This window comes from Onychostruthus taczanowskii, unplaced genomic scaffold, assembly GCF_017590055.1.
Source record: "Onychostruthus taczanowskii isolate IOZ18803 unplaced genomic scaffold, ASM1759005v1 scaffold9, whole genome shotgun sequence".
Lineage (NCBI taxonomy): Eukaryota > Metazoa > Chordata > Aves > Passeriformes > Passeridae > Onychostruthus > Onychostruthus taczanowskii.
Window position 1 is genome coordinate 13,780,971 of NW_024506993.1, and position 27,526 is coordinate 13,808,496.

A 27,526-nucleotide genomic window follows, 5' to 3' on the forward strand; every position below is an offset into this window, starting at 1 on the left:
CAGCTTGGCACACGGGGATCATCCTGTTCCATCTGATGGCACTGTAATGAAGCTGAAGAATGCCAGTGCTTGCTTTGCATTTGCTACCCTTCACCTCCCATCCAGGACGAGATCCTGCAAGAAGCCATCTCCTCACAAAAATGCCAGTGAAAGAGAGAGCTTTAGAGATCTCTCTGAAAGATAATCACTCTTAAAAATAACCAGAGTAATTTGACAATCAATAAGGAACTGTTTGGGTTAAGGAATAGCGGGTTTAAGCTTCTCTCAGAGAGAGGATTAGAGACTGTCCTTTACACCTGACTGAGGCAGTGCACCCGTGACTCACTTCCTGCAGGCAGGATCTCTGGAGAAAGAGCTATCATGGCAGAGTAGGAAATGAGAAGTAACAAGCCTTGCTGGCTTTTACTAAGAATTCATGTGTTTTTCATTTAAAGTCCTTCAGGTATTTCTCATTAATTCAACGGAGATGTGATGCGTGAGGGTGAAGTAAAACAAAAGTGGTTGTTATTATATAGAGTGAAGTGAATGAAATAATTTTTTAACTAATCAGCTGGCAAGGCTGATACTTTGAACAGAACTTCACCCATGGCTGAACTGCTCTTTAACTTCACATTAAAGCAGCTGCATGCAGAGAATTAAACCTAGTTTTTATATACACAGCTGATTCTGACCTTTCCCTTTAATACTGCACAGAAGTCAGATGCTGCCTTGCTGCTGCCATTTATCAGTAGGGGGAGATGCAAGGGTGCTTATTTCTGTGATATTTAAAAATTTCAATTTTATTTTTAAAACTTGACTCTTTATAAGGAACTATAAAACATGAGAAGGATATTTTCTTCAGGGGAGGGAAGAATCTGGCTCTATGGTATTTTTTTTTTCTATCACATCCACAATGAAGGGACATTCCTCAGACACATATGTACATACTCCTTTTAGGGGAATGCCATAAATAAGAAAAAAGAATTTAATAGAACTGGAAAGTAATGAATTTCCTGTTGGCAAAACAAAAGTATCTCTTTTCTTTGGCCAAGAAATAAGTAATTTGAAAAAGGTGATGAGGGTGAGAAGAGGGGAAGATGTTGGCTCTTTTAAGCTTCTGACAAAGACATCTGGACAAAAAGATACTTGAATATTTAGGTAAAGATACATAGACATTGGCTGATCTCCTGGAAGGAGAACTAAGACAGCTGCTCATGCAGCATTTCATGGCTGTGGAGTGGGAAGAGTGGGTCCAGGGCAGAGAAGAAAATCTTTCAGCTCTACAGGCAACATAGGGACTGATGTGGTCAGACTGGTGGCCTGAACTGGCCTCCCTGTCATCAACCCAGCACTCAGGCCAGCAGCCTCTGAAGCTGACAGGCTCAAGAAACTGCACATTAATTGCAGTAAGAGGACTTAAGCTCTGTAAATATTTGGTTTCACAAATGCCTGTGCTAAGAGCTAACTTTGAAACACGTATTTCATTGTGATTTGATAAAATGAGCTGGATCTGATATTTGAAAGCATTTTGTGCATCTGCAGCACAGTAGAGACATCACTTGCAAAATAAAGCATTTTATGGAGACTAATTTACATAATCTCATTTACTTTTAGTGATAACTAACCTACTATATAAAATTCAGGGTTTAATTCTGTTGCCCAAAAATTCATTTTCTCCTAGCAGAAAGATGATCTCATTTCTCTGTTCAGGCACAACACCATCATCATCAATGGCTGTTGAGGCAGAAGCATATAAAATGCAGGGCTTGAATTCATGCTTCAGCAGTCTGGGGTAATCATGCCAGATTTTTCTTTCTTCAGCAGAGTGAAATAACCCCTGCTGGTATGCATCAGTCGGGAATGGCTCGATGCAACAAGGTGGAAGTGGCAGCAGGGAGTGCCTGCTGGGACTCAATTACATCTCCCTGGTTCTCACACCTTCATTTACAGGCAGGGTCATATTAACCAAAAATCCTAAGGCAATTTGTTGAAATGCTTTTGGTATACTCTCCCTTCTCTCTGTATACTCACAGATATGATAACTAGAGACACCTCTACCAGCCTCCTACCAGCTGAAAGCTTTCCCATGCTAAAGGCCAGGGATATTTCATCAGGGGGCCTGCGCAGCAGCACGAGTGTTGCTGAAACTCCTGTGTGTGTCTAGGCATTGGTGATGGGAAACAAACAGGTGCTTTTGATATCAGAGCAAAAACCAGGACACAAATCCTTTGCTAGCCGTATTCCTGCCCTTTTGTGTCACTGCAAATGCAGTGGGAGGGAGAGTGAATCTCCTGCATACAGAGCTCACTGCACACAGGGTCTGGTACGTGGAAAGTGTTAAGCTAATTCTATACGTAGAACTGCCACCCAGACATCCCAGACTCATTTATTCACAGAGAACAGTCATATAATAACAAAAATGTACTCACACGAGTACAGTGTTGGCCACCAGACTTGCAGGAGAGGTTTCACACTGTGGTAACCATACCAACCAACAAATCAGCAGAATCAAGTCAGAGAACTAAAACTACTTCAAGTGTACATCTAAGCACAGACAGCAGCTCACAGCTGGGTGTAAAGTGCAACAGATGTGAAGAGACATAAAAAAGGTTAAGTAACATCACATCTTTAATTACAGGAGATTTGTATACATCATTGTCACCCCTTCTTTGAGGGGAGAAAAAACCTCACAGGCTGAACACTAGAATTACTACTGTAGGGCAAAACTAAAAAAGTCCTACCAGGAATTTTTTTTGAGCAAGGAGCATTGGGCTCTTGATGAGGAAATACAGACTGGTGTTACCTACCCATGGCTATGTCAATGCAGTTGGTTAGCAATTACCAAAATGTGCATTCAACAGCTCCAGCAGCAGCTCTGTGGAACAAGGGCCTATCCAGCCTTACTGTGCCCAGGAGTGCTCTGGGATCATCAGTAGGAACAGGCAGACATGGAACCATTTGATAGAGCACCAAAACTGAGATCTGGTGTTTCAGATCGTTGTTAATTAGATCTGTATATTAAGATGTGCCCCTCCTCTCCTGGGTCAAGCCCCATTTGTGTCAGGACTCTCTGGATTTCTTGGCAGAAGAAGGGGCAGGAGTGAGCCCAGGACCAAAGCTGCCATCACCCCACATCGCTTCGTGCCCTCTCTGTGGGTTGTTCCCTGCCTGGGGCTCCCCAGCAAGCACCCCGCAGCACTAATCCCTAAAAAATCTTGGAGTGGTGAGTTCAGACAGGACTGAAATAAAATCAGTTCCCTCCAAGCTCTTAGTCAAGGCTACAGACCTGACCTGACTTTAGTGGTTTCTGTCTAAAGCAATCAGTTATTTACTGCTGTATACAGCTGAAAGTATTTGCTGATTAATTATTGTTAGCATATTCAACTGATTGATCAAATATAACATTTCCTTTCAATAGGGAAGTTTTACTTTCACCAGGACACAGAAATTAAATGAGGCTGGAGTCCCTCTCCTAGTTTTCAATGCATATTCAGATTATCTATGGGAAGGAGTTAAATTTTCAGCAATATTTTTTTTATTTCATATTTTTCACTAGGCATTCCTGCTGCTGTGAAAAGGAACACTGCCAAAACCAGTTCATTTTCCTTTTGCTGAAAGGCTATGGATGACAGTTTACTGCCATTTTCTATTTGGTGAATCATTATTCAAATGTCTTTTTCTTTGATTTTTTCCATATATACTGTAGACAACATTTCTTAGGTGTATAAGCTTATCTGCACCAACATATTTTATATATCATTAATTGACAAATATTGCTGGGAGATTGGGGTGGAGGAGTACACCTCCTTAGCTTTTAGAATCACTATGTATATGCATTGCAAATATTACTGGGGAAAACAAATTGAAAAAAATTAACATTCCCTTAGTAAACTGCAAGATCACACATAGGAGGATGTAAGGACATGTCAAGCTTATGTTTTGGTGTCCTTTTGCAAGGCAATAAATTCAATTTATAGATTTATTAGAGTGTTTAGAGTGTGTTTGAAAGGTTTTATTTGTTCCTGTGACTATCCAAAGAAATACTAATGCCTTGAGCAGAAAATGCCATCAGCAGAGCCCATCTCCTAATGATAAGGACAATCTTCAGGAATAGATTATCATGCATCATTAAAAGCCATGCCTCTTGGTAAATAATTTATTTCCTCTGTTCATAGCAAACCAGTTTAATACATTCTGAATTACTGACATGCCTATTTTAACTTCTTGGGTTGTTTTTTTTTTTTTTGTTTTGTTTTGTTTTTTTTAACTTTTTACATTTTCAGGATGGATGAGTATCTCAATCCTGATCTTTGTTAACTTTCTAACTTAACCTTATAATTTCTAACTTTCAATTTCAGCTCACTCTTTTGCACCAATAGCCATTATATGTTTGTTAACTTTCTAACTTAACCTTACAATTTCTAACTTTCAATTTCAGCTCACTCTTTTGCACCAATAGCCATTATATGTTCTGGTCTTTTACACTGGGATATCTGGAGCAGGCCTGTCCTGAGCTCCCAGTTTCTGTGCCTAGTATTTCATGCCTTCAGAGAATCCACTTTTAGAGTAATGTGAATACTTCTAGAGTAAAAAAGGTAAAAGTATAAAGAGTTTTTCAGAGTTTTTTGAAAAAGCTGAATTAACTCAAGCCTATGAATTCTCTCCATCCTTGTTATTCAAGGAAATTATTTAGGAAAAAAAATCTCCACAGTCAGCTTCCATGCAGAAATCACAATATTCATCACATGCAGATTCCATACACACATTGTTTCTGTTCATTTACACTACTGATATTAAAAATATGAACTGCATTTTAAGAATGTCACCTTCTGCAGGCAAGACTGACACGGATCACCAGGAAATACTCACCTTCAGAAAAAGCTAGATGTGAAACAAAAGATCTGCCAAACCATCATTCTCATCCATTTTGCAGTATCTAAATACATCAAACATGCAGTGCACAAGAGGCATTACAGAACTACAAAGGGGCAGATGGTCACAGAATAACAAAGGAGTGCAAAGAGAATAACTGAATATTTTACAACAACAAACAGATCAAAAACAGCAAACAGATTAAAATGTACACGGCATAACCTGATATAAAGGAAGTGACACTTTCATACAGAAAAGGTATTAGGCATTCAGATTCCACTTTCAAAATCTGTATGCAGAGCCATGCTTTTCAAGTAAGTTGGCATAATATTTGCATTCTTGATAGTTGATTGGTTTAGTAAAATTTAACTTTTATCTGTGGATTTGTCATGAACCAAGTTTTTGTGTTGTGGTTTGAAGAGTATAAAACATAAAAGCTAATAACTTTTAAATAAAACAAAAAAAAAATTATGTGTTATATACTCAATGCTTGGCTCAGGATGAAAAATATCTTTCTACTAAGAAACACAAAAACATCCATTGGATTTTACTAGTACATCAAATTTATCCAAAAAATTTAGACTAAACTCATAGCTCTAAAGAGAAACTATGGGGAAAATTGTTTATATACAACTGTCATATACTGCTTCAAATAAATCAGAGTAACAGTGCTCCACACTGGCCCTTGTTTGTCAGAGTTTCAAACAAGTATGCCAGGACATTCTCTTCACTGCTCTACCAAACATCAGTTTGCTATGATTGGTATCTTTTAGGAGCATCTCCTTTGACTTTCTCCTTGCACTTTCTATGTCAGTCCTTGGTGATATTTATACATCACGGGTCTCAGCTCTCCAGTGTCATTGTCTTCAGAAAGAAAACAAAAAATGGGAGTTTTTAGGAAGGCACTTTCATGTATTTAGGGCAAACACGGATTCAGACAATTCATCAAGCACCCTGAGCACTCAATTGACCCTGACTGACACCAAGGCAGGAAAATAAATTTAGCAATTAATGGCTTCATGAATATAAGGAGATTTCACATCCCACTATTCACTGCCATTTCTGTGCATTGAAAATCCAAGTGAAGGCAGCAAGGGTTGTGAGGAGCATTAGAGCTCTATGGATGACAGAAAACCTAGAAATCAGTGGTGATTTCTTGTCTGCAGAAAGGAACCCAAGGACAAGGGGATACCTCTTCCCTGTATTGGAATGGCTTCTAAAAAACTACTCCATGTTCCAAAAATATATGTATCATAATGTTGAAAACTTCACACAGTATTTTAAGGTTATTAAATCAAATGTTCATCTGATTCATGAAAGTATCTCTAAATTTCCATGACTTCAGGAAAAAAAATAAATATGTGCAACAAAACACCAAATTTGGTGTCACTTTCCCTGTAATTAAAAAAAAAAAAAAAAAAAAATATATATATATATATATATATCTGAAACCAATAACAATTCAAGTCATGGAAGGAAAAACAGGAATATTCATTATCTGTTACCAGACATCTTCACAGGACAGGAAGAAAATTAATTGGTGCTTGTGATGTTCTTAAGAGCCAGAGAAGGAACTGTGAGAGCCTAATCCTGTAATGACTTCAGTGGAAAGGCCAGTCACACAGCAACGTTAGGTAACAGCATCAAAAGAAGAAATAAATTACACTGTAACCACCATCATTTATCTGTCCTTCTCCTTCTTATTTCTTTTTCCAGAAAGAAATAAGAAGGTGGCTGAAAGCTGGGCCCTTCATTTTGCAACAATTTACACATTTACACATTTGTCCTTGGAAGGACAAGATTAAATCTAAAAATCAGCAGTGTTGTTTTAGCACTGCCATTTTTCTTTTAAGCATCTGCTTTATAAAGCAAGTCTAGCAGCAGGCAAAACTATGCTTTCCGTGGTTTCCTGTGTGCAACAGCAATCTTCCACAGATAAATGGCTAAATATTTTTAAAAGCATATTGTAAAACTACTCATCAAAGAAAAGTGCTCTTGTAACAAAGTTACAGCAACACCTGGAAATCTTGCTTGCTTATCTGCTTTCCAGGAATATAATAATCATTTCATCATTTACTTCAGGTACAATGTGGCAAAACCATGAGCCGGGCTGCAGGCACTCTCAGCATCCTGATGACACCTTCACCTGCACTGTCAGGCTCCTTTCCACACTAGGGAAATGTTTCTGTTGGCTGACAAAGGTGACACAACTGGCCTGAGATTGCCAGAATATTGTTTGCTGTATAACTAAAACCCTATGCACGCAACCATAATCATTTTCTTTTCAGCACTTGCATGATAGCTGGATCTTTTATATGTTTGTCAAAAAATATCTTTACCACAGACTGGAGTTTCCCAAGCTCAAGTGTGTCAGAAATCAGGAAATGGCAAAGGAAATAGGGTTGCAACTTCATGTAAGAGAACTTTATAAAAAGAAAATCTGGTAAACTCCTGTCATAAACTACAGTTTTAAAGCACATGATACATGAACTGACATAGCTTTAGTTCTTGGCTGGAGCCTGGAGTGCACAAACCAACAAAAAGCTGTGACAACCTCCCACTGACAGCTATATTAAATTGATACGGTATTATTGATAAAATTATCAGCTCCTGGTGCAGGTTGTCACAGCAGCTCACAGATCTACAACCCAAGAACCACTGAACACTGTCAGGGTGGGGCAACCACACTCTGTAAGACAGGTCTTGAAGCACTTATTTAAAATATTTTGCCATATTTTGAGCAAAATATGCAATTGTTAAACATAAATAACACTTCATCTGCACTATGACTATTTGAAGAAAAGCAAATGTTGGTCTTTCAGAAAAAGACACTTGTATATAACAGCAGGGGAGGATATTTGTACGGGTTCACCGCCCATCTCTGTGCACAAAATCTTTTTCTCTGCAGGAATATTATAGAATAAGGAGATTAGTGCCTCACTGAATGAATATTTTTGGCAAGCATGGTGAACGTGATGTCAAGACAGATACAGGCACTCGAATCACACAGCTCAGTCCAAAGAGCAAACACCGGTAGGATGACATAAGAATCTCAAGTGCATGCAAAAAAGCCATTGCTGAGAAGCTGGAGTCAATGCAGAGGCCATCTTACAAGTAGCAGTAGCATACACAATGTTAACTCAACTGCTTACCCACTAAGTACACCAAGAACCAGGTTAAGTACGAAAAATGAGCCAAGGATGATAAGACTAACAAAATAGATCCATGGCCACTCACATCCTATTGCATCATTTACCTGTAAAACGCAAGGAAACAAGTTATGATTCAGTCATTCATTAAACAGCAGAGTCCTTTTTGCAGCTGCCAGATCACGTAGGTGCAACACAAAATTTATGGCCTATCCAGGTCTTTAAAAAGTGAATGAACAATTGTTTCAATTTACTTACCCAAATTTTATTGTAGATGTGAGGCTTTAGAGGATTAATTGAAATAACATCCAAATGAGTGCATGGGAATTTTCAGTCTTTTTCATAACTTTGCCAAAAGGACATGAAGAATAGGTACTGGTAGGTCTAAACTCCAATTTTGGTGTATGTTATTTATAGGAGAGCTACAAGAAAACTTTTTGTGGTGCAATTAGAGGAGGAAGCAATAGAAGTTCATTAAAGGACATCATCCCAACTGAAGTCTCACCTGTATGAGATAACCTGTGTGTTCATGGCAACTGAATTCAGGACTCTGCCTTCATGATGAAAAAGGTGTATGCTTACCCGCTCAATACACCAAGAACAAGATTTAGTACGAAAAATGACCCAAAGATGACGAGACTGACAAAATACACCCATGGCAATTCAAATCCCATTGCATCATTCATCTGCAAGAAATAAGATGATCTTATAGAGTAGATCACTATATTAACAGCAATGAAGAGTCAGAGAGAGGAGAATTTGATCATTCAGATTAGATAACATGCTATGCATTCCTTCAGAAATCAAAGAACAGTGAGAGCAAAGAAGGCACTGGCCACATTCACTTTGCATTTCCAACACAAACCCTAAAACAAAATGCTGAGTGAAACTAGCATTTGGATCAGAAATATTATCAAACATAAATGGAGCACTGCAACAATTCTGATCTTTTTCCCTGCAGGAATATTATAGAATAAGGAGTATTAATAATAACAGGAAAAATTATTTAAGCTGAGAACATGAACTAAACTTCAGATCTCCAATTAAGATGATGACCACAAAGTATATTGAAATATTAGGATTTTAAGTTCAAGTATATACTATCTACATGAATCATTATTTGAGAAAATAAAGGCAATGTGTATCTCAACCATACAAGCACTTTTTGTAACACAGAATTCCCACAATGTTTCCTGAAATAAAGCAGGCAAATGCAGCAAGACATTTTAAATCAGTTCAAAAATAAATAAATGAGTCTGTGTAAAAAGCATGAACACAATTTTAGGAAAAGAAAAATTGGAAAACAAATTTTAGAAACACAATGGAAACATGGAAACATTCCAGGAAAACTTCTGAACATAAGTTATATCCAGATCAAGGTTGAATGAAATTTAAAAAGTTGTTGAGGATTTTTTTTTTTAAGTAAGGTTGAAGTCACTGAGCTTCCAATACAATCCTTATAGACTCACACAAGGTTTTCCACTTGCTACTCATCATACCTATCAAAAGATGGACTTGTGAAACATACCCAGGGAGATCTAAAAAGGCTTATTCAGAAAAACAGATATTTTAAAACTGGGAAAATTGGGTTTTTTTCTGTAGGATTCAGGTGCAAAAACACATTTTGATAAGTCACAAAAATAATTTGGATGTGAAGCTTCTTGGAAATAGCTCTTCTTGAAGAGGAATTATTCTGGCTTTTGTATTGGATTCTTCTTAAGATGTTTTCTAGCCATAAAAATTCAGCAGACAATAAAATTATGTATGGCACCGTAAAACAATCTAATTGCAAATCTGCTTTCTCTTCCGTGAGAGAAGAAGACCATTATGAGAAACACCATTATGTTTGTTGTATCTGAAATTTGTGATTTGGCTTTGAGCTCTAGTGACAGTCAAGTTTGACACCTCTCCTTAACATCTCTGTTGCAATAACCCACTAAACATGGGAACAAACATTTTCCAAAATTACTACTTTTATTTTTTGCCCTGTCTTTTAATTAAACATTATAATCCCAGTTTCTGCAAGGGTGCCCTGTGGATGGTTAGACAGAAGCATTAAGTCTTTGCAGGTTAAGGCCCAAAGGCACTTCTCTTCCATGGTGATCTGTGATAGCATCAGTTTATGCTTACTAAAGTAAACTAACCTCCCAAGCAACCAAAGGAGATGAGTTTACACAGCTTCTTCATGCACCTTTTAAAAGAGTCTGTGTATTATCCTTTAAAATGCTTTTTTAATTGAACTAAGGTACTGAAAAGTAACTTACAATTACGCTTGCTACAAAAAAAAGGAAAAAAAACTTGAAAATACATATTGGATTTGGGATTTTTCCTCTTCCAATAAAACTGTATTTTGGAGAAATTAAAGTAAACAAGGGTTATAGCCATTCAGCAAGACTGGCTTCATTACCTTCAAGAGATCCCAAACTTTCATCATTCAGTTCTGCAATATTCGTATGGGAAAGTCTTTCACAATGCTGCCATTACACCTACCTACTCTCCTGGGCAAAGCTTTCAGCAACCCTTGGCCCATCAGGGGCCTCTGTTAAGGACAGTGGCTGTGAAGTTTTGGGTTTTATCACCAACACCCATCCTGTCAAAGTGATTCCCCTGCATTTGAGAGGTTTCAGCAATGAAGCCCCAAAGTTAATGAGTAGAACATCCCCATTGCCCAGACTGAATTTCTGCTTCATCCCAGTGGATGCTGCCCTTTGCAGGATTCAGGATGATCCCCTTCTTTCAAGCATAGGCATCTGACCTTATGTTTTAAAGAGTACTATTTACTCAATGTTTGTTTTTTTTTTGAAGTATACTCATAATTATTTTATTACGTTAGACATTAGTTTGCTTCATAGCCCTGACTCATACCATACAGGTCAAGTGTTTTTCTAGCAATAGCTGATCAGAGCAAACATTTTAATTAAATTTCAAATACATCTGAATGCATTTTACATCTAGCAACTATACAATTAGCAGACAGTTGTTTCCAAGTCACCAGAGTTCAGAGTGTAGGCATAAATTCATCTGATATTGGTGCCAACATTTTTCTGCTATGTATCATTTTGAAAAACCTGAGAGATTAATATTTGCAATTTTACTTTGAGCAGAGCTCAAAAAACAGAGCTCTGGCAGTCACTGCAACACAACTCCATGCTCTGCTTTTGCTCATAAAGAGAACATTTTCAGGCAGCCAGGCACTCTTAACTTAGTTACCCAGGAGCAAAGCTGAAATTCTCATGCTCTGTCCCAGAGGTTCTGTTAGTATGAGCAGCTGGGATTTGTATTCACTTTTTAATGTGCAACATATTAAAAAAATTCTTTCTCATTTATGCAGCTGGATTTCAAGCCCAATATTTTAGGCTAATCTATCTAGGACTTTGTGAAGCAAAAATTGGCAACTGCAGCTAACCAGTACTAGAAGAAATGCTTCACTTTGGGCAGATGCTGAACTATTTCAAAAGCATTCCTTAACTCAGGAACACCTGAACCTAGCAGAACACCTTGGAACAAATCTAAGATTGAATTCCTAAAAACTACTCAACAACTTCACCATTTAATTCTAGATACAATTAAACCTTAATCAAGTAATGCATTGTAATTTCTATTCATGAAATAATATTTCAGATTGCATTAATACAGGAGATCAAAGTACATAAAGTAGTCCTTTCCTTTTGGAAAACTTTGCTCCTCATTTCATGCATGTCAAATGGCATTTTCCAGAACTTCCAATTAAAGAAAGATTAAAGGAATTGATTTGCCTTCTGATTAAAAACAGAGACAGAGCTTGGTTAATATATGAGAATAGGAAAATCTCCATCCTCAAAACCAAGATATAGTCATTTGAAGGGATTCATGCTGACTTCTCACCCAAAGTGCAGAATGTGTTAAAGTCACAAATTTCAGAAGATGTGCTAAAAAGCAACACCAGGAGTTCAAGGAGATCTCACATCTGAAATCCTCAGCAAAAGCTCTTGTCTTGCAAGAGTCTCCTGCCCTGTGGCTCAGGATGCCAAAGGAGGTGTCATATTCAATGGCTCTCAATGGACTCTTTCTGTCTTTTTGAGGCCGTGAGGCTTTAGCCTTCCAAACACCTATGGCAAGGACACCACCAAGCACCATCCTTCTTGCCCTTTGTCTTTTTAATAGTCTAGTCTTACTATTTCAATGCCAGTTCTCAGCAGTTTGTCCATCACATCAACCAGAGGGCAGATGAGATAATGGACAATATGAAGGACAAAGGTTTCTTCAAATCCCTTCATTCTGCTTCACCATAAGAGTGGATTTGCACCACACATTATTTATTTGGCTCTTTGTGTTTATCCATATATGTTGGTGAGTCTGCAATCTTGAAGCATTATCTTGAGCTGATTGGACAAACTTGATACAGTCTGAAATTGCTTCAAGTGGCATTTGGATCTTGTGAGCTGTGCTGCAGTTGGAGCCAACTATCATTGCAACACAGCATAAATCATCAGAGACCAAGACTGAAGTGAAAAAGGGGGAAAAGTCACATTTACTGCAGGTATAACCCTTTGTATTACACTGCAGCAGATGGCAAACTTCAACCTAAGACATCAATTAGAAATCATTAAAATATTATTTATACCTATCTATGGTAATTGTGAGTAAAATCCTCATATGCAATTGCATGCAAATCAAGATCTTAACTTTTCTGTACACCTGGTATTCTTTTATTGAAAAATTGTCAGAAACTCAATTTACAATCAATATGAGTTCTATCTGGGGTTAATGATAAAACCTCTAACTCTGCATTTGTAGCATTAGAGATACAATGTGCTGATGCACTAACCTATTTTGATTTTCCATGGTGTTTCAAACTCTCTTAAATTTGTTGAATTTCTTAGCTTCCTTGGGTTTTAATTTTACCTTCCTCTTTTCATAACATGCCAACAGACACAAACCCGCCCAACTGGTGGGTTTACTTTGTGCTAACTGTAATCTGCCTCATCAACTTAAAAATTGTTCAGACTGACAAACTCAGGCTCTTGACAGGTGTAAAAATTCTGCAGACATCAGTATTTTATGAAGTGGGACTATCCCTGCATTCTTGGAAGTCTGGAAGGGAGGTTCACAAAACCCCAGATCAGGCTATTTATTCTACCCAGTGAAGAGCACACTGGAGAGCTCTTCAAAGCTGCCTGGCTTCAAAGGTTGTGTCCTGAGATATTCTTGGCTGAATTGGAGTTAAGTTAAAGCTGACTTAAAACAGGCTGTGCTTGAAGCACAGCACCCTCCAGGTTGATTTATAAGAGCATGGAATTTTATATTCAGTGTTCTGGAGTCAAAGTACTGATTTCCCAGGCACTGTCCTGGCTGGACTCAGCACTTTGTTGTGCTTCTGACACAGAACATGGAGATACACTGAGATCACCCTTTGTTAAGGGTGAGAGAGTTAAAATGAGAGTTCCATGGCAGAGGCAGCAAGACAGGCCTACAGAGAAAGAGATCCCATTGAGCAGTGTAAAATTGTCACAGGACCTAGAGAGCCTCATAATTGCTTAATTACCTCTTAAATTTGGACTCTGTCTTCTGCATGTAAATTGTACTGTGCAATTGCATACAGGACACATATAAGTGATCCTCTCAAGATAAACCTCAACTTGGAAGACACTGCTTCAGCTTAATGAATTTGAGCAAGCTGAACAGACCTCATTTTCTTCCTTCTGTTGGTTTCATCCAATCTTAGCAAATGAATTATAAAATTTTTGTATTCCCATAAAGCGTTTACTCTTCGAAACAAGATTGTTTATAAATGTTTACTATGACTGTTTGGAAATGAGTTTAGATGCAGGTCTTTCATTCAGACACGGAATTGTATCTAATACTATTTTAGCTAATTCCTGTCAGTGGCATTCCATTAATCAGCTTACTGTCGTTAACTGGGAGGAGGGGCTGGGCGGAAATCAAGTTAATTGTTCCAAGGAAAGCCAAGATGTCAAGCGTGACTGTTAAGAAATTGTTTTATCTTTTTTCAGATAATTATGCATCCCTGCTTAATCTGCAGAGCAGATGGACAGAACATGAACAGTGCTGCCTCTACAAAACAGTGACCCAGAGAAGGTTTGTTGTTGAGCACTACCAGGTTTAGCAAGTCTGTATTCCAGATATAACAAAATCCAAGTGTTGGACTCCTCTAATGAGTAGCAGTATGTTAATTTCAGATTAAGAATTTGTTAGTGCTTGTACATACTTACCTGTATTGCCCAAACTAATTTCACAAAAAATTTATAAAATCAATGCATAGACTTGGCTTAAATCTTTTGAGCCCTTAAATCTAAGGGCTCAAAAAACTACTAAAATTAAATAATAAATGTGATCAACAATGCGTTTATTTTTTATATTATTAGCTATCATGTATGAAAATGAGAAGTTATAATATCTACACAGGTGCTCTGTACTAAACACCTTCTTTCTTTTGGGATCTGCTATTCTATATATATACCATATATTATAGAAAAATTGGATGTGTTTAATATTTGCCATATACTGGACACAAAAAATAAAAGTACAATGCATTTACTCTTTAGATAGATTTTATAACATTGCTGCCTTACTTTATGTAGCACCAACAAGCAAAACCTCAATACTCAGGTAGGTCTACATTTATCTACTAAATTGTTACCCTGGGACAGACTGGGAACTGGGATTGTTATAAAATAATTTTTGGCTTCTTGTGGCAAAGTTTTTGAAAAAAACTCTAGCTGATAGACTAGTGGAATTCTTAGCACTACCCCAAGTTTAGCCTCTATTTCCCCTCCAGTTTTGACCCAGTTTTTTTATTTAAAATTTCTGGGGAGAAATAAGAGGTTCTTCTTAGTATTTGCAATGATCTGTGACAAGAAATTAGTTCCACGCTTTGACTGCAGTACAGGTCAGCAGTCAGCTGAGGCTGAGATACCAGATATCTTGTCAAAGCCAATCAAGTTCACCTCACAGGAAAGATATTTCCCTGTGAGTTAGTTTAAAATCCTCCTCCAGTGGGGTCATTGTGTTAAGATGTTAATTGGAAAAAAATTATACTATAATCATATATATATATATATATATACACGTGCGTGTGTGTGTGTGTGTGTGAGATACATATAAGTCACATCCTTTTTGATCCTAATGCAAACTTTTAATCTGTACATTCCTTGGCTTGGTAGCTCTGTTTACATGTCTGAATTTGATCATTCCCTTTTTTCTCTTTCTGAAATTAAGTCCTATCTTTTTGCAATCCAAAACTGGATGATTCAGAGCTTTTAATAACAAGAGAATACAAAAAGGCAATTAGTACACATCATTATGTAAAAGGCAAGGAGGGGGGTTAATCTTGATTTTAATATGAAACCTGATTCAAGTAGTTAACATTCAAACAGAAAAAATTCTGCCTGCAATCCCTGGCTCTTTAGGGAGATTTATGCAGTATATTAATGCTGTCAGTCAAAATTTCTACCACTGTGTCTCCAGCTGTACATCATGTGTTAACTTTCTGCTATGTAGTCATGGAAGGCTGGGAGCTCTGTGCAGGCAGCACATGGATGCCTTTGGGGATGAGCTGACTTGTTTCACTCCAGAGCCTCCCTCAGATGACCTGTGAGTGGTGCTGAGCAATGCCAGCAGAACAGCACTAATCCTTCCCTAGGTACATAAGAGGAAAAGGCAGGAATAAGTACTATTTAAGATTTTTCAGGCATGTTTCCTCACAGTTTTTTAACATTGCTAAATATTTGCAACTGATTTACAAATGGAAAAAAAGCTGTGAAGCATTCTTTGACTTCTCGCAGACAATAAGCTGAAATTCATTGCTGACAAATATTGTTTGGATGGTGGAACATGCCTCCCTTTCTGCAGGTGGAATGGGACTAACATGGCTTAAATCACCCTAAGTAGCTGATTCCCACTAGCTTATTAAATCATTCAATTCAAAGTTCTAGACTATTATTGCTTATTTGACTCTTGGTCATATTTTTGGAAGGGTATTTTTAGGAGACTCCTTGTCAGCACTCTGATGACAGTTTTGGTAATACTTGAAACATATTTTGCAGTTTTTTGTTTCTAGCATATTAATACATTTTGTGCACAAGCCAAGGGGTTTTCTTGTGTGATATGTATTTGTAAAACACTTGTGTTTAGGAAATATCTCTGGCTGCACATCAGCTGATTTCAAGTACACTGTATCTGAGTCTACCCTTAAATAATCTTGAATAGAAGAACTCTAAAAGGTGTCAGGAGTAGAGATTGAGCTCCTGACCTGATCTGATTGACATTAATACACTGGCTGTGCAGACACATATGCAAAAGTGCCTGTAGACCTACACAGAAGTGAAGTGCAGCCTGAACAGTCTGTGTTACAGAAATAAGGGATTTTTTCAGATGTTCTAAGATGTTTCAAGAGTATATTGGGGGATTTAAAGCTCAATTTCTTAAACAGGAGAGAGGTTCTCAACTGCACCCTTTTTTGTTACAAAAGCAGAGGAACAATGAAGAATTTCTTTGCTGATAATATATGTTATTAGCAAAAAGTACTAACAGTTTTTTTAAAGTTGACATATCAGTAAAAGGTATATTTTAAAAAACCTGCCATCCCTTTCCTTAAACCCTATATGAGTTTTAGGTATATTTTAGATTGCTTAGACGTTTCAAGTAATGATCTGAGTATTTTAAACAAGAATCCTTTTGAGAATATCTTTTTAACATATCAGTAGGTGTATTAATAGGCAAAACCATCTAAGACATCAGTGTACCATTATTCAGCAATTTTAGCTCGAGTGCTTCAATGTCAGAAATCTTCAGATCAATCTGAACAGTGCTAGACAGGTATTAGAGAACTGGGGAGCTTTAAAATTGGAGTTAGTGATGCAGTACCTGGCCATAAAATTGACCTAGTAAAATCTGGTAGCCACTAATACACTTGTCCCATCTTTGACGCAACTGTGCTGGCAGCCCATCTCATGAAGTACTTTGTTTCTCAGAGACCCTGACCATCTCTCATTCAAGCTACAATTGGATTATTCAAGTGTAGTAAGTCAAGATAACTTCACTATGGTGAAAACAAGAAGAATTAAATGTGATAATTTTGGTGCTCATAGGAAAATTGGGGGTTTTCCTGGCAAGTGTTGCTACTTGTTATCTGTGCTCCCAGGTATCAAGTGAAGCAGCTAAAAATAAAAAGCAATTTACAAAATACATGTTTGCCATTAAGAGATTATACATTGAGATGTTTCAAAGACATGGGAAAAATCTGGAACCAGATATGCAAATGCAGATTCAAGTTCTGCAATTCCTGAGAGCTTGCTAGCACACTTTGGAAATGAGGCAGAGTGTACTACACTCGCAGCTTTAGAATGTGAGCCAGAGCATTAAAAACCTGGGCACACAGGGGCTGCCACTTGGCTGATAACAAGGACTGCACCAGGATCCAGAACTAAAAGCATAAACCTCCAGTGAGGGCTCCAGAGCAAACAGAAAGGACCATGAACGGGAATAAACATGGTCCCAATAGAAATGGAGAACATACACAAATGAGCAGCCACAAACACAATTTGGGAGCACATGTGCTCCACTGGCTGCTGAGAACAAGGACAACACCCCCTAACCTCTCAATTCAAACCTCTGGCACTAAGGAGTCACAATTATTTTTTTTTTTGATAAACCATGCAATGCCTGCTATCCAGTGAGTTGTACGTGAGTTAGAGAGAAGAGGCCAGATGAAAACACTAAAATGCAGTAGGAGATGATTGGGATGGGATGGGATGGGATGGGATGGGATGGGATGGGATGGGATGGGATGCAAACTGGTGAGCAGCAGGATGCCCACATAGGCCACCATGACCTGAAGGGTGCCCAGCAGCAGCAGAATCAAGGCCTCGACTCACAAAAGATATGCACAAGAGAAAAATCATTATTGGTGCTTGGAGAATTTTCAGAGCAGTTTACTGTCATTAACCAGGTGATAACAAGCTGTGCCAGTGAGGGCTGTTGGAAGCTGTCATTTTCAGCTGTCATCCTTGCTGACAGAATGCCACTTAACACAATGCAAAATATTGCACAGATTTCACCCACTCACATTACACCAGCTAGCAAGAGAAGCATACATAAGTTCATTTCACTGTTCACACAGTGACCAAATGAAAAATGAGAATTTTGTACAGTTTCTAAAATTTTGGGGTTGGTTTTATTTGTTTTGTATAAAACTCATTCAGTCTGTGTATTAATAACAGAATTCTAAGCAAAAAGCAATCCACAAACCCCATGCACATCGAGCTAAAATGGCTTCCTCAGATTCTTTTATTACAATTTGGTATCCCCCTAATGCTTTTACAATTTTCAAATGAAATTAAATCTTTTCCAATTTTTAGCTAAATCTACTTCAGCTTGATGCAGTGATAAAATTCAAACATATAAACTGTTATTCCTCTTGTCCTCAGCAAGTAATTTCAGTTTGACAATGGGTAACTTGTTGTTCTATAAGATAGAAAGGATCTGAAGCTATAATTTAATTATATAGGCATCAGTTAAGATAGATTCCAAAGCCACCTGAATATCTGATTCCGATTATATTTCACTAGGTCAATAAATATTTGCTTCACTGTCTAATAATCCCAGTTTCATTTGTAATAAAATGAAAAATGACACCTGTGTACCTGCAAATACTTTCTACATTGGCAACTCCTTACAGAGGAAGAAGCAAAAACAACTCATGCAGTTATCAATCATTTATAATTTTCTCATACTTTTCATTTTGTCTGATCATGAAAATATTCAACATCCTATCTCAATGATTTTAATTTTTTCTGCTGTCACTGGAGACTCTGCAAAGGTTTCTAAAGGGCAGCAGATTAATTAGGGCATCAAATCCTTTACAATGGGAAATGATGCAATAGCCTATATGTAGCCATACATGATTGCTACTCATTAGTTTTGAAGGTTTGTGTGTTTCTAGCCAGTCTTGTAACTGATAATAGACAGTGGAAGAAGATACCCATAGCTGCCTTTTTTTTTGTCTTTCAATCCTAAAAGAATGCCATTTTAACATCTTAATTATCTTTAACAGTGATATTGTCTTAAAAACATGTCCATATTCTATACTTCAGTATTACAGGTTTTATCTGAGACTACACTCTGTGTTATTTGTTTTAGCAACAGCTTATTTCACCTTGATTTCACATAAAATCATGTGGTCATTAACTAGGTAATACCACATTTTTAAATGCATCCAGTACTCCACAACCAATGCATTGTTAGTAAATAATCCCACTTGGCCTGACCAACACACTCACAAAGAGAGCTGTTCTCAGCAACAACACCTAAAGTTCCACTAAGATACTCCTTGAGATAATCCTTTTTAACAGCTTGCTAACAATGATCCTTACCACTAATTGTGTTTATTCTTGCATACATATTTTCTAACATCTGAACTGTTAGAATTGTGGTTTTTAATAAGGTCCTAATAGCTGCAAAGACTCATTGCTGAGTACCAGGGAGTACTGAGTGTTCTCAGTGATGTTCAGCAGCTGTAGGAAAATCTGTCTGTTCATTTTCCTCTATCCTTCACTTTCCCAGTCTGTGTCCAGCTGACTGTAGATGTTGCAAGGCTCTGGAAGCACCATACCTTACACTAAAGGAGCATTTAAATGTGAGGATTTAGGGAGTTAGGTTTTTGAATACCTTTTGCTGCTTCCATGGAGATGATATCAGGGCCATAGTTCCTGCAAATCTGTAGTTTCTGAATGGTTAATATGATTTTCAGTCCCCATGGCAAGCAATGTCAGTTGAGAGCTTGCTTTGTTCTAATTTATGTTAACATTGTGAAAAATTCTGCACAAATACTGCAAAAAGAGAGCTCTTAAGCCTAATCAGTGAAGACATACTTAATATCTGTAGGCTCACACAAAAAAATGCTAGTCCAAAGGACATAAATGTACTTTTACATTTATCCAAATGGAACAGGCAAAAAACCCCCTCAAATAAGCAATGAATAAATTGTTTCTAAAATATCCTTTTAGCCTGAGGAATCCAGTAACAGGCTGTGACTGAAACAAGTATGCAGCTGAGCTTGTCTCCTGCAAAACTCACCAAGATTTCCTGTTGATGGTGCTGTCAAACACAGCTCAATGCTCACTAGAACAGAGAAGCTTGTTTAAAAGCACACAAAGCTCAGTGATTTATGAACTCACCCAGTACAGCACATCAGTCCAGCCCTCCATGGTTATACACTGGAACACAGTCAGCATTGCAAATGCAAAGTTGTCAAAGTTGGTTATGCCTCCGTTGGGTCCAACCCATCCACCCTTACATTCGGTGCCGTTCATGACGCACTGACGGCCGTTCCCTGAGAATGCACAAGGTGCTGGATCATCTTCAACTAGTATATCTGGAAAAGGAGCAAAGAAATCACAACTCTGAGTCCAAAAGCTTTCATGAGTGACCCCTTCCCATGAGGAAATACCAAGGCTGATGTGAGATAACTCTGGATTTCAAGATGAGAAAGGCAGCACATCAGAGTTTTGGAGCTTTTAGAGCTTTCTCACTCAGATCTGGGCCTTGCAACCTCAAGAATAGGTTAATAAAAATAATTAAGCAATGGAAAGAAGCACTATGTAACAATACATCATTTAGAAGGTCCTCATGCTGATTTTTCCTTTCCTCTTCTCTGCTGCTACTTCACTTCATGGCACTTCACACCAACACATGGACCACTAAGGAAAAATGGATCTAATTCCTATACAAAGCTGTCTTAATTCCTTAGCTCAAAGAAAAGCACCTTTAACCATCAGGTAAGATGGTTTCACCTCTTTCAAGTTGTACCACAACTCGCACTTCCATTTCATTATCTCACCTGGATGGAAGAGCACTGTTTTCCTTCTTCACTCATTTCAGAACTGCCACCACCACACTGCCACAAGCTGGATTTGTCCCTTATAGGTAGTCACCCTTATTTTCTTCATTACTGGTATTTAAGCTACACATAGCACAAATGAAAACCTATTCAGAGCACGGTCTAGTCTCTAACTAGTTTGATTTTTTGGTGACTTTGGTATTGAGGATTTTTTCATTTAATGCACTGTACCTAAAATTGTGAACCAGCGTAAGCTGAGGTAAACAACAGCTTAAGTGCTTTGGCCCTTAGTTCTACTTCAAACTGAAATCTCATAGATTAAAAAGAAAACATCATCAAACCCTTATTTTAATCAACAGTTTAAAGACTTACCTGAATCAATAAGAAAACAAGATTTGTGCATTTTTCCAATAAAAAGTTCCAATCCTATAATAGCATAGATTATGATTACAAACAATACCAAAAGGGCAATATGGAGGAGGGGAACCATGGCTTTTATAATGGAGTTCAGAACAACTTGTAAACCTAAAAAAAAAAAAAAGAGGATACAAGATATGAACCATATTTCTGTGTCTTACTCTATCAAATTTCACATAATTACACATTATTAGGATTTAATGATACAGACACACAGAGAAAATCAGATTTTTTTAAAACATCTATTACCCAGAACCACAAAATGTTTCATTAAGATAAAAATCTTCATGAAAATCTAAAACCTTCTATTTAATCAGTTCCTCCGTAAATTAAGTTTATATCATAGAAGTCAGTGCTTGAAATGTGTCACAAGAATCTGTGGGGGCTTTTATAAAGAAAGGGCACTTAGTCAGTGTGTGCCTGCAAGTCATTTTATATGACCTTGAAGTTCAGTGCCAAAACAAAAACTTTGTGGCAAGTTCTGAGAAAATGTGCACTCAGTCAATTGTAAAACAGTCTTCTTACTCTGGGAGAAAAATATAGTTAACTGGGAAAACTCATTTTTAATCTGAACAAACTTATTCATCATTTATCCCTTTCAAAACTGCTCTATTTTATTTTTTTGCTATTAAATATTTATCCACCTTTTGGCTTTACCAAAATGATCTAACTCCAGACTAATGAAGCTGCCACAGTACCAATGAGAATAAAAAATGCCTTTTCTTTAATTTGAGAGACTTCCTCACTGACATTTCATAGGACTGCTTCTGTCCTCACTGAAGCCCTTTTGCCAAAAATCAGTCATTTCCATGTAACAGTCCATGATATATTAAACACAGAATTAGCTTTCTTCCTTTGAATGCCTTGGAAAGAGCTGAACTGGAAGTTGTGAACCTCGTATAGCCCAAATAGCTTCAATAATTAATAAAGCATTCAAAGAAAACAGGGAATATCAGAAAATTCAATTGCAATATTGTTCTACTTTTTAAGTTTTCTAATTTGTCTGTTAGCTCTGCTGAGATAAACAGAAGGCATTCATGTGCATTGGAGGGGGCAGGAAACACAAAATGTATAATGTGCTCTGGCATACACTTACCAACATATAAACTATTTTAGGACCACCTACACTTTCAGATGCAGAGAGTTTAGAATAAAAAAAAAACAAACTCAATTTTATTTTCTGATGTATTTGCATTTTAACATGCAATTTACTTTTATATAAAGCTTCTAAAAAGGAAGTGTATTCCCCTATCTGCTTATCGAACTGTGTGAGGAGATCATACACTGACTGAAATCACAATCCCTTGTTCAACATGAAACAGGGTATCACACATTCTTGAAATTCACTTTATATACACAGCCAGATAACAAAAACTCAGCTTCATCCCATCTCATTTCTGTAGTGCCTGGAAGAAGACAGTTCAATGGTGAGAGCAGTCCCACCCCTGACTGCAATGAAATAGAGAGCAGAGCTTACTGGGCACTCCTGATACGAGTCGGAGAGGTCGCAGTACACGAAAGGCTCTTAGGGCTTTGACATCAAAGCCACCAGGTTTGCCACCTGAGTGGCTGCCACCGTCTGTTTCTTTGGTTAATTGTTCCAGTATTACACTAAATAATCTAGAAAATGAGATGAAAGGTAAGGTCACCACTACCCGTTTACCACGCAGTCAAAAGATATTACTTTGGAAATTAGCTGAACTGCAGATCATTCTGCAAAGCTGTTCAGATGTCAAACTGAGAGGTATATTTACACATTAAATCATGACAGACAGACCTAAGAAGTGCAAGACTTTATAATCCCTCTAGAGAATGAGGATCACACAGTTTCCAATAATTTAGCATTCAGCTTATATACACAGTTTTATATTTTTAAATAAATGAAGCTACTTTTGTTCAAACATTTTAGCTTTAACATTTGGAGAATTAATCTTCTCTTTAGAAGAAGAAATAGATAATAACTAAAACCATCTGGCTTAATTTTGGTGGAATATATGAACTTCACATAGCACAGCAGTACAATATTCTATATACAGTCAGCAGAAACTAAACATTTTTAAAATAATTAGAGTTCACCATTTAATAACACCAAAAAGATTTGTTTCTTACACATAATACCTCTGAGAAAAAATATGTTCCCAGATGGCTCATTTATTATATTGTATTTTTTCCCTGAAGAAATGAATTAGTCATTCATTACAACAGTTTGCAAGACACGACTTTTATTTTGTTTTCCCACTTTTAGCAGCAATTTAAAGTGATGCATGCTCTTGAAATCCAAATTAATCTTAGGTTTATTTTAGTTTGGAGCTCCACCTCAGATGCACGGGTTTCTAGACTGCCACTAGACCACACAAACTGTGTTATCCTTTGGGCAGAGACTGTAGCTCAATAGTTGCAGAGCTGCACTTCTGCTGAAAGGATTATCAAGTTAATAGAGTTTTGCAATCATGAGAAATGTTTCACACTTGTAAAGGATGCCTGAAATGTGCAGGGTTTTGGTTTGGGCATGAAAATTTTTCACAACTCTGGTTTAGAATTCTGTCACACTGGATAGTTGCCTGAAATCTTATATTATTTAATAGGGTGCCTAAACTAGATTATTGAAGGCTTTACCCTCCCCCAGTAAGCAGCTGACCCACAACAGTCAATACCCTTTCCTAGACTGCTTTGCTCTGCTCCAGAGAAAAACTCAGCCCCAAAGACTCTACAAATGTTACAGGGAACATCAGCAGCCCACAAACTTTTCCACAAATCCAGACATCCAATACCAGGTCCTGATTCAGCCCTAGAATTTAATGGAAGCATAATTGCAGGAAAACCAGCACCTCAGTGATTTTAAGAGTGACTATTTGTGCTCTAAAGACAGACTTTATTAGAAAGGCTTCTGAATCAAGTCCTGAATTCAGAGAACCTTTCAGCCTGTCAGTTCATACAACATTCAGGAAATTAAAGGGCATAGGCAGGTGCTGTGAAAGCTTTCTCTGCTGGGACCTTATTCTTCCACAGAAATCAATGGAAATTACGTGAGAGACCATGCAGGTAAGCAGACTACTCAGAGTAATTCATACTCTGATGGGTTACAGAGAGAACTGACAAAGAGTAGAAAGCATCACATTCACAGCTCTGCCTACAGCTCTGTCATTTTTTGTTGTCCAGCTGAAACCAGGACATATGTCATTCCTAAAAAGCCATTAAGATATAGAACTATTGATCTTCTTTATTGAAATTTACATTAATATTCCTCTACAGTTTACCAGAGTTTAAAGATTTTAAAAACATCTCTATATGTGTTTCCCTTTTGCTTGTAGAGATTTCTTTAGGTATATTTAAGATTAATGGAATTGGACTGGCTACAGTTCCTGCTGAGGAAGCAAATATACATTCAATATAGGACATCATGGCGGCTCTTTCAAGCTATTAGAATACCTAATGAAATTTCCCATTGAAGCTAGTCAAACAGAATCAATCCAGAAGTGATTCCATATCCACCTTGGGTTATATATGAAAATCAATTTTTCACTGCATTACTATGTATTAATTAAATAAATGGGACTCATGCTGCTAAATCATGCAGGTTGTTCTCTTACTGAAAGAGCAAAAACCTTGCTCACAATTTTGTCAGTGTGTGACATGTTAGGAAAGGTCCACCTTGTCTTACAGGTAGGCTGCTGACAACCTGCACAAGAGTTTATATTCCAAACTTTTGGATTTGAATTAGGACTTAGTGTGATATTTTAGGCATTTGATAAGATGTAGTCCTTTTTTATTAGTATTTTCAACAAATTCGGTGTGAGCGTTTGACCTAACTCCATTTAGCCTCCAATAATGAATGTTTTAGGAATTAGTGGAAAATTTTTTAGTTATCATGTATTTAGGACACAGCCAAAGATAGAGGTCATGTTAATTAGACTGCTCCAGGGTTACTGTAACTCTGTGGTCACTTGACAAAAGGGAAGAGGTCTATTCAAGTGAGTGCTTGGCAAGGGAGCAGAGCTCGTGTGTGACAGTCTCCAACCTGCCCACCAAGCTTCCCCTTCAGGCACAGGGACCAATCTGTTGAGAATGACCTGACCTGATGGAGGATCTATTTATACACAAATTTTAGTCCTGGACCAAAACTGCCTGCATGCCAAAGGACTGGCCCAAATACAACCTTCTCAGTAACATTTAGTATCTTATGATCAAATGGCTACAAATCAGGCATTCTTATATTCGCAGTATTTCCCCAGATTTAACAGTGCTTCACCACAAATTCCTGTACTTAGCAACTCTTTCTTTCCCTTAATGCAGTGACAACTTAAAAGCAGCACACACTCTAATTGCTGAGCCTTTTCAAATACAGGCAACCCTTGATATGGTTTGAATTTTAAAATGAAATTAGAATTGCATACTGCAAGCCAAGGTAATGTGTGCTACAACATACAAAGTAAAACATGGATAATGCTCTCCATGTTCTAGATAATGTATACTTTTAGCAAAATTAATTGACAGTACAGGTTAAAGAGTTGTTTAACATAATCTCCACAACATTTAGGAAATTGGTGAATATAAATCTCAAGATTCATTCCCTAGATAGCTGAAGGTAGGATCTAATGAAGTAGCACAAGCACTGACATCGAGTTGGTGACACAAAAATCATTTATCAATAATTGCATAATGTAAGTTCCACTCCTCTGAACCTGCATAAGGCCCAAGCAATCCCTTCTCTGGGGCAAAGAACAAACTCTCCAAGGTTTCCTGGTACAGCAAGGTGCACAGATGAAAAAAAAAAAAAAAAAGGCATTTTTACATACATTCAACCCCAGGCAAATCAAAATCATATCTGTATCTGGGGGCTGACATGCAGCACCCAATTGTACTCAGATTTTGGAAATATCAAGGAAGCACTGTTAATTCTGTCTCCCCAACAACTGTTCTCCACTTTGAAACATGTGGGGCCTCCCAGAGGTTCTTTGTGAAACAGATGAACTCCACATGACTGCAGCGAAGGGTTAAACAAATACATTAAATAACAACGTGCAGCCCTTAAGAGATCAACATATGGAAAGACACCAGGAGTTTACCCTGAGAAAATCAGACGGAAAAGCTTCTGAAAAACAACTCTGGAAATCTCCAGCAGGACTCAGAATTCCCTGGGAACTTATAAATGCAATGCAGTCTATAACCACGGATAGCACTGAAAATTTCAGGACTTTTTAACATTTTTTCATTCAGTTCATTCTTTTACTCCAAATAAAGAAATCCAGCATAGGCTGCTACTCACAGCCAAACAGGCCTATACCTACCACACTGAAAAGAAAAGTTTAAATATTTTTATAATGGAAGATAAGCTACTTACCCTACTATTACTATTACAAAATCCAATAAATTCCATCCATTTCTAACATATGCATTGGGGTGTAATAATAATCCATATGCTATAATCTTCAAAAATGTTTCAACTGTAAAAATTATCAGGAAGGCATATTCTACTTTTTCCTGTGGAAGACAAAAAAAAAGTACAATGGAAGCCAATGAATGTAACAGCTCTTTTTACTGTTGACAATTTGCAACAAGTGGGTACTGATCAGGACTAAGGAAATATCTTCATGGCAGTTTATTTCACAGGTTTTAATTGCATAACATTTAATGATAACTGTACTGACAAGGTTATAATTACATAATTGCACAAAATTTTCTTGTTTTCACATTCTGTGAGGAAAAAAAGCTGTTTCTGCAAACGTGCAAACATACTGTACCTTTGCTTAAGCAGAGTCCCATCCAGGTCAATAGGATTCTCTGCACTCACTATAACCAGAAAATGCTATAGAACAGAGCCCTGGAAATATCCTTGAAAAGTAAGCAGTGGTATACGTCCTTTCACTATTAAAAAAGTTTTAATTGTTGAATATTTAATTTTACACTGTCTTGCACACACTTTACACTTTTACACAACATTTTTATCTTGATATGGAAGCTTGCATTGGCTTATTCTCCCTTCCACACCATCAGAATTTCTTTAAAATACTCTATTGTGTTTGAAGAAATTTTATGGTACTGTACCACCACCTTGTATCATTGAAACTCCAACATCAGATTTAATGGCTTTTTAAAATGTTATCAGTTTCTGCATTTTACCAAAACTTTTATTTCAGAGCTATATACTGAATATCTTTTCTTAGGTGGCTAGATACTCTAGAAAGAAGAAACCCCCAAAAACATTATTAGCATGCTTGACTTGGTCAATTGAAGAAGTCACCACTATCAAAACAGAACAACTGTTCTTTTT

At 37.3% G+C, this 27,526-nt stretch overlaps 1 protein-coding gene across 1 annotated transcript in view; it reads right to left on the minus strand.

The window, feature by feature from the left end:
• Window positions 1-27,526, minus strand: part of CACNA1D (calcium voltage-gated channel subunit alpha1 D) — a 168,224-nt gene that overhangs the window by 78,985 nt on the left and 61,713 nt on the right. Inside the window, exons 4-8 of the mRNA XM_041425606.1 lie at window positions 26,597-26,736; window positions 22,733-22,875; window positions 21,211-21,363; window positions 20,177-20,373; window positions 8,004-8,107 (exon numbers count right to left, since the gene is read on the minus strand). Of these exons, the coding sequence (XP_041281540.1) occupies window positions 8,004-8,107; window positions 20,177-20,373; window positions 21,211-21,363; window positions 22,733-22,875; window positions 26,597-26,736 (737 nt within the window). The remainder of the gene's footprint in view (window positions 1-8,003; window positions 8,108-20,176; window positions 20,374-21,210; window positions 21,364-22,732; window positions 22,876-26,596; window positions 26,737-27,526) is intronic.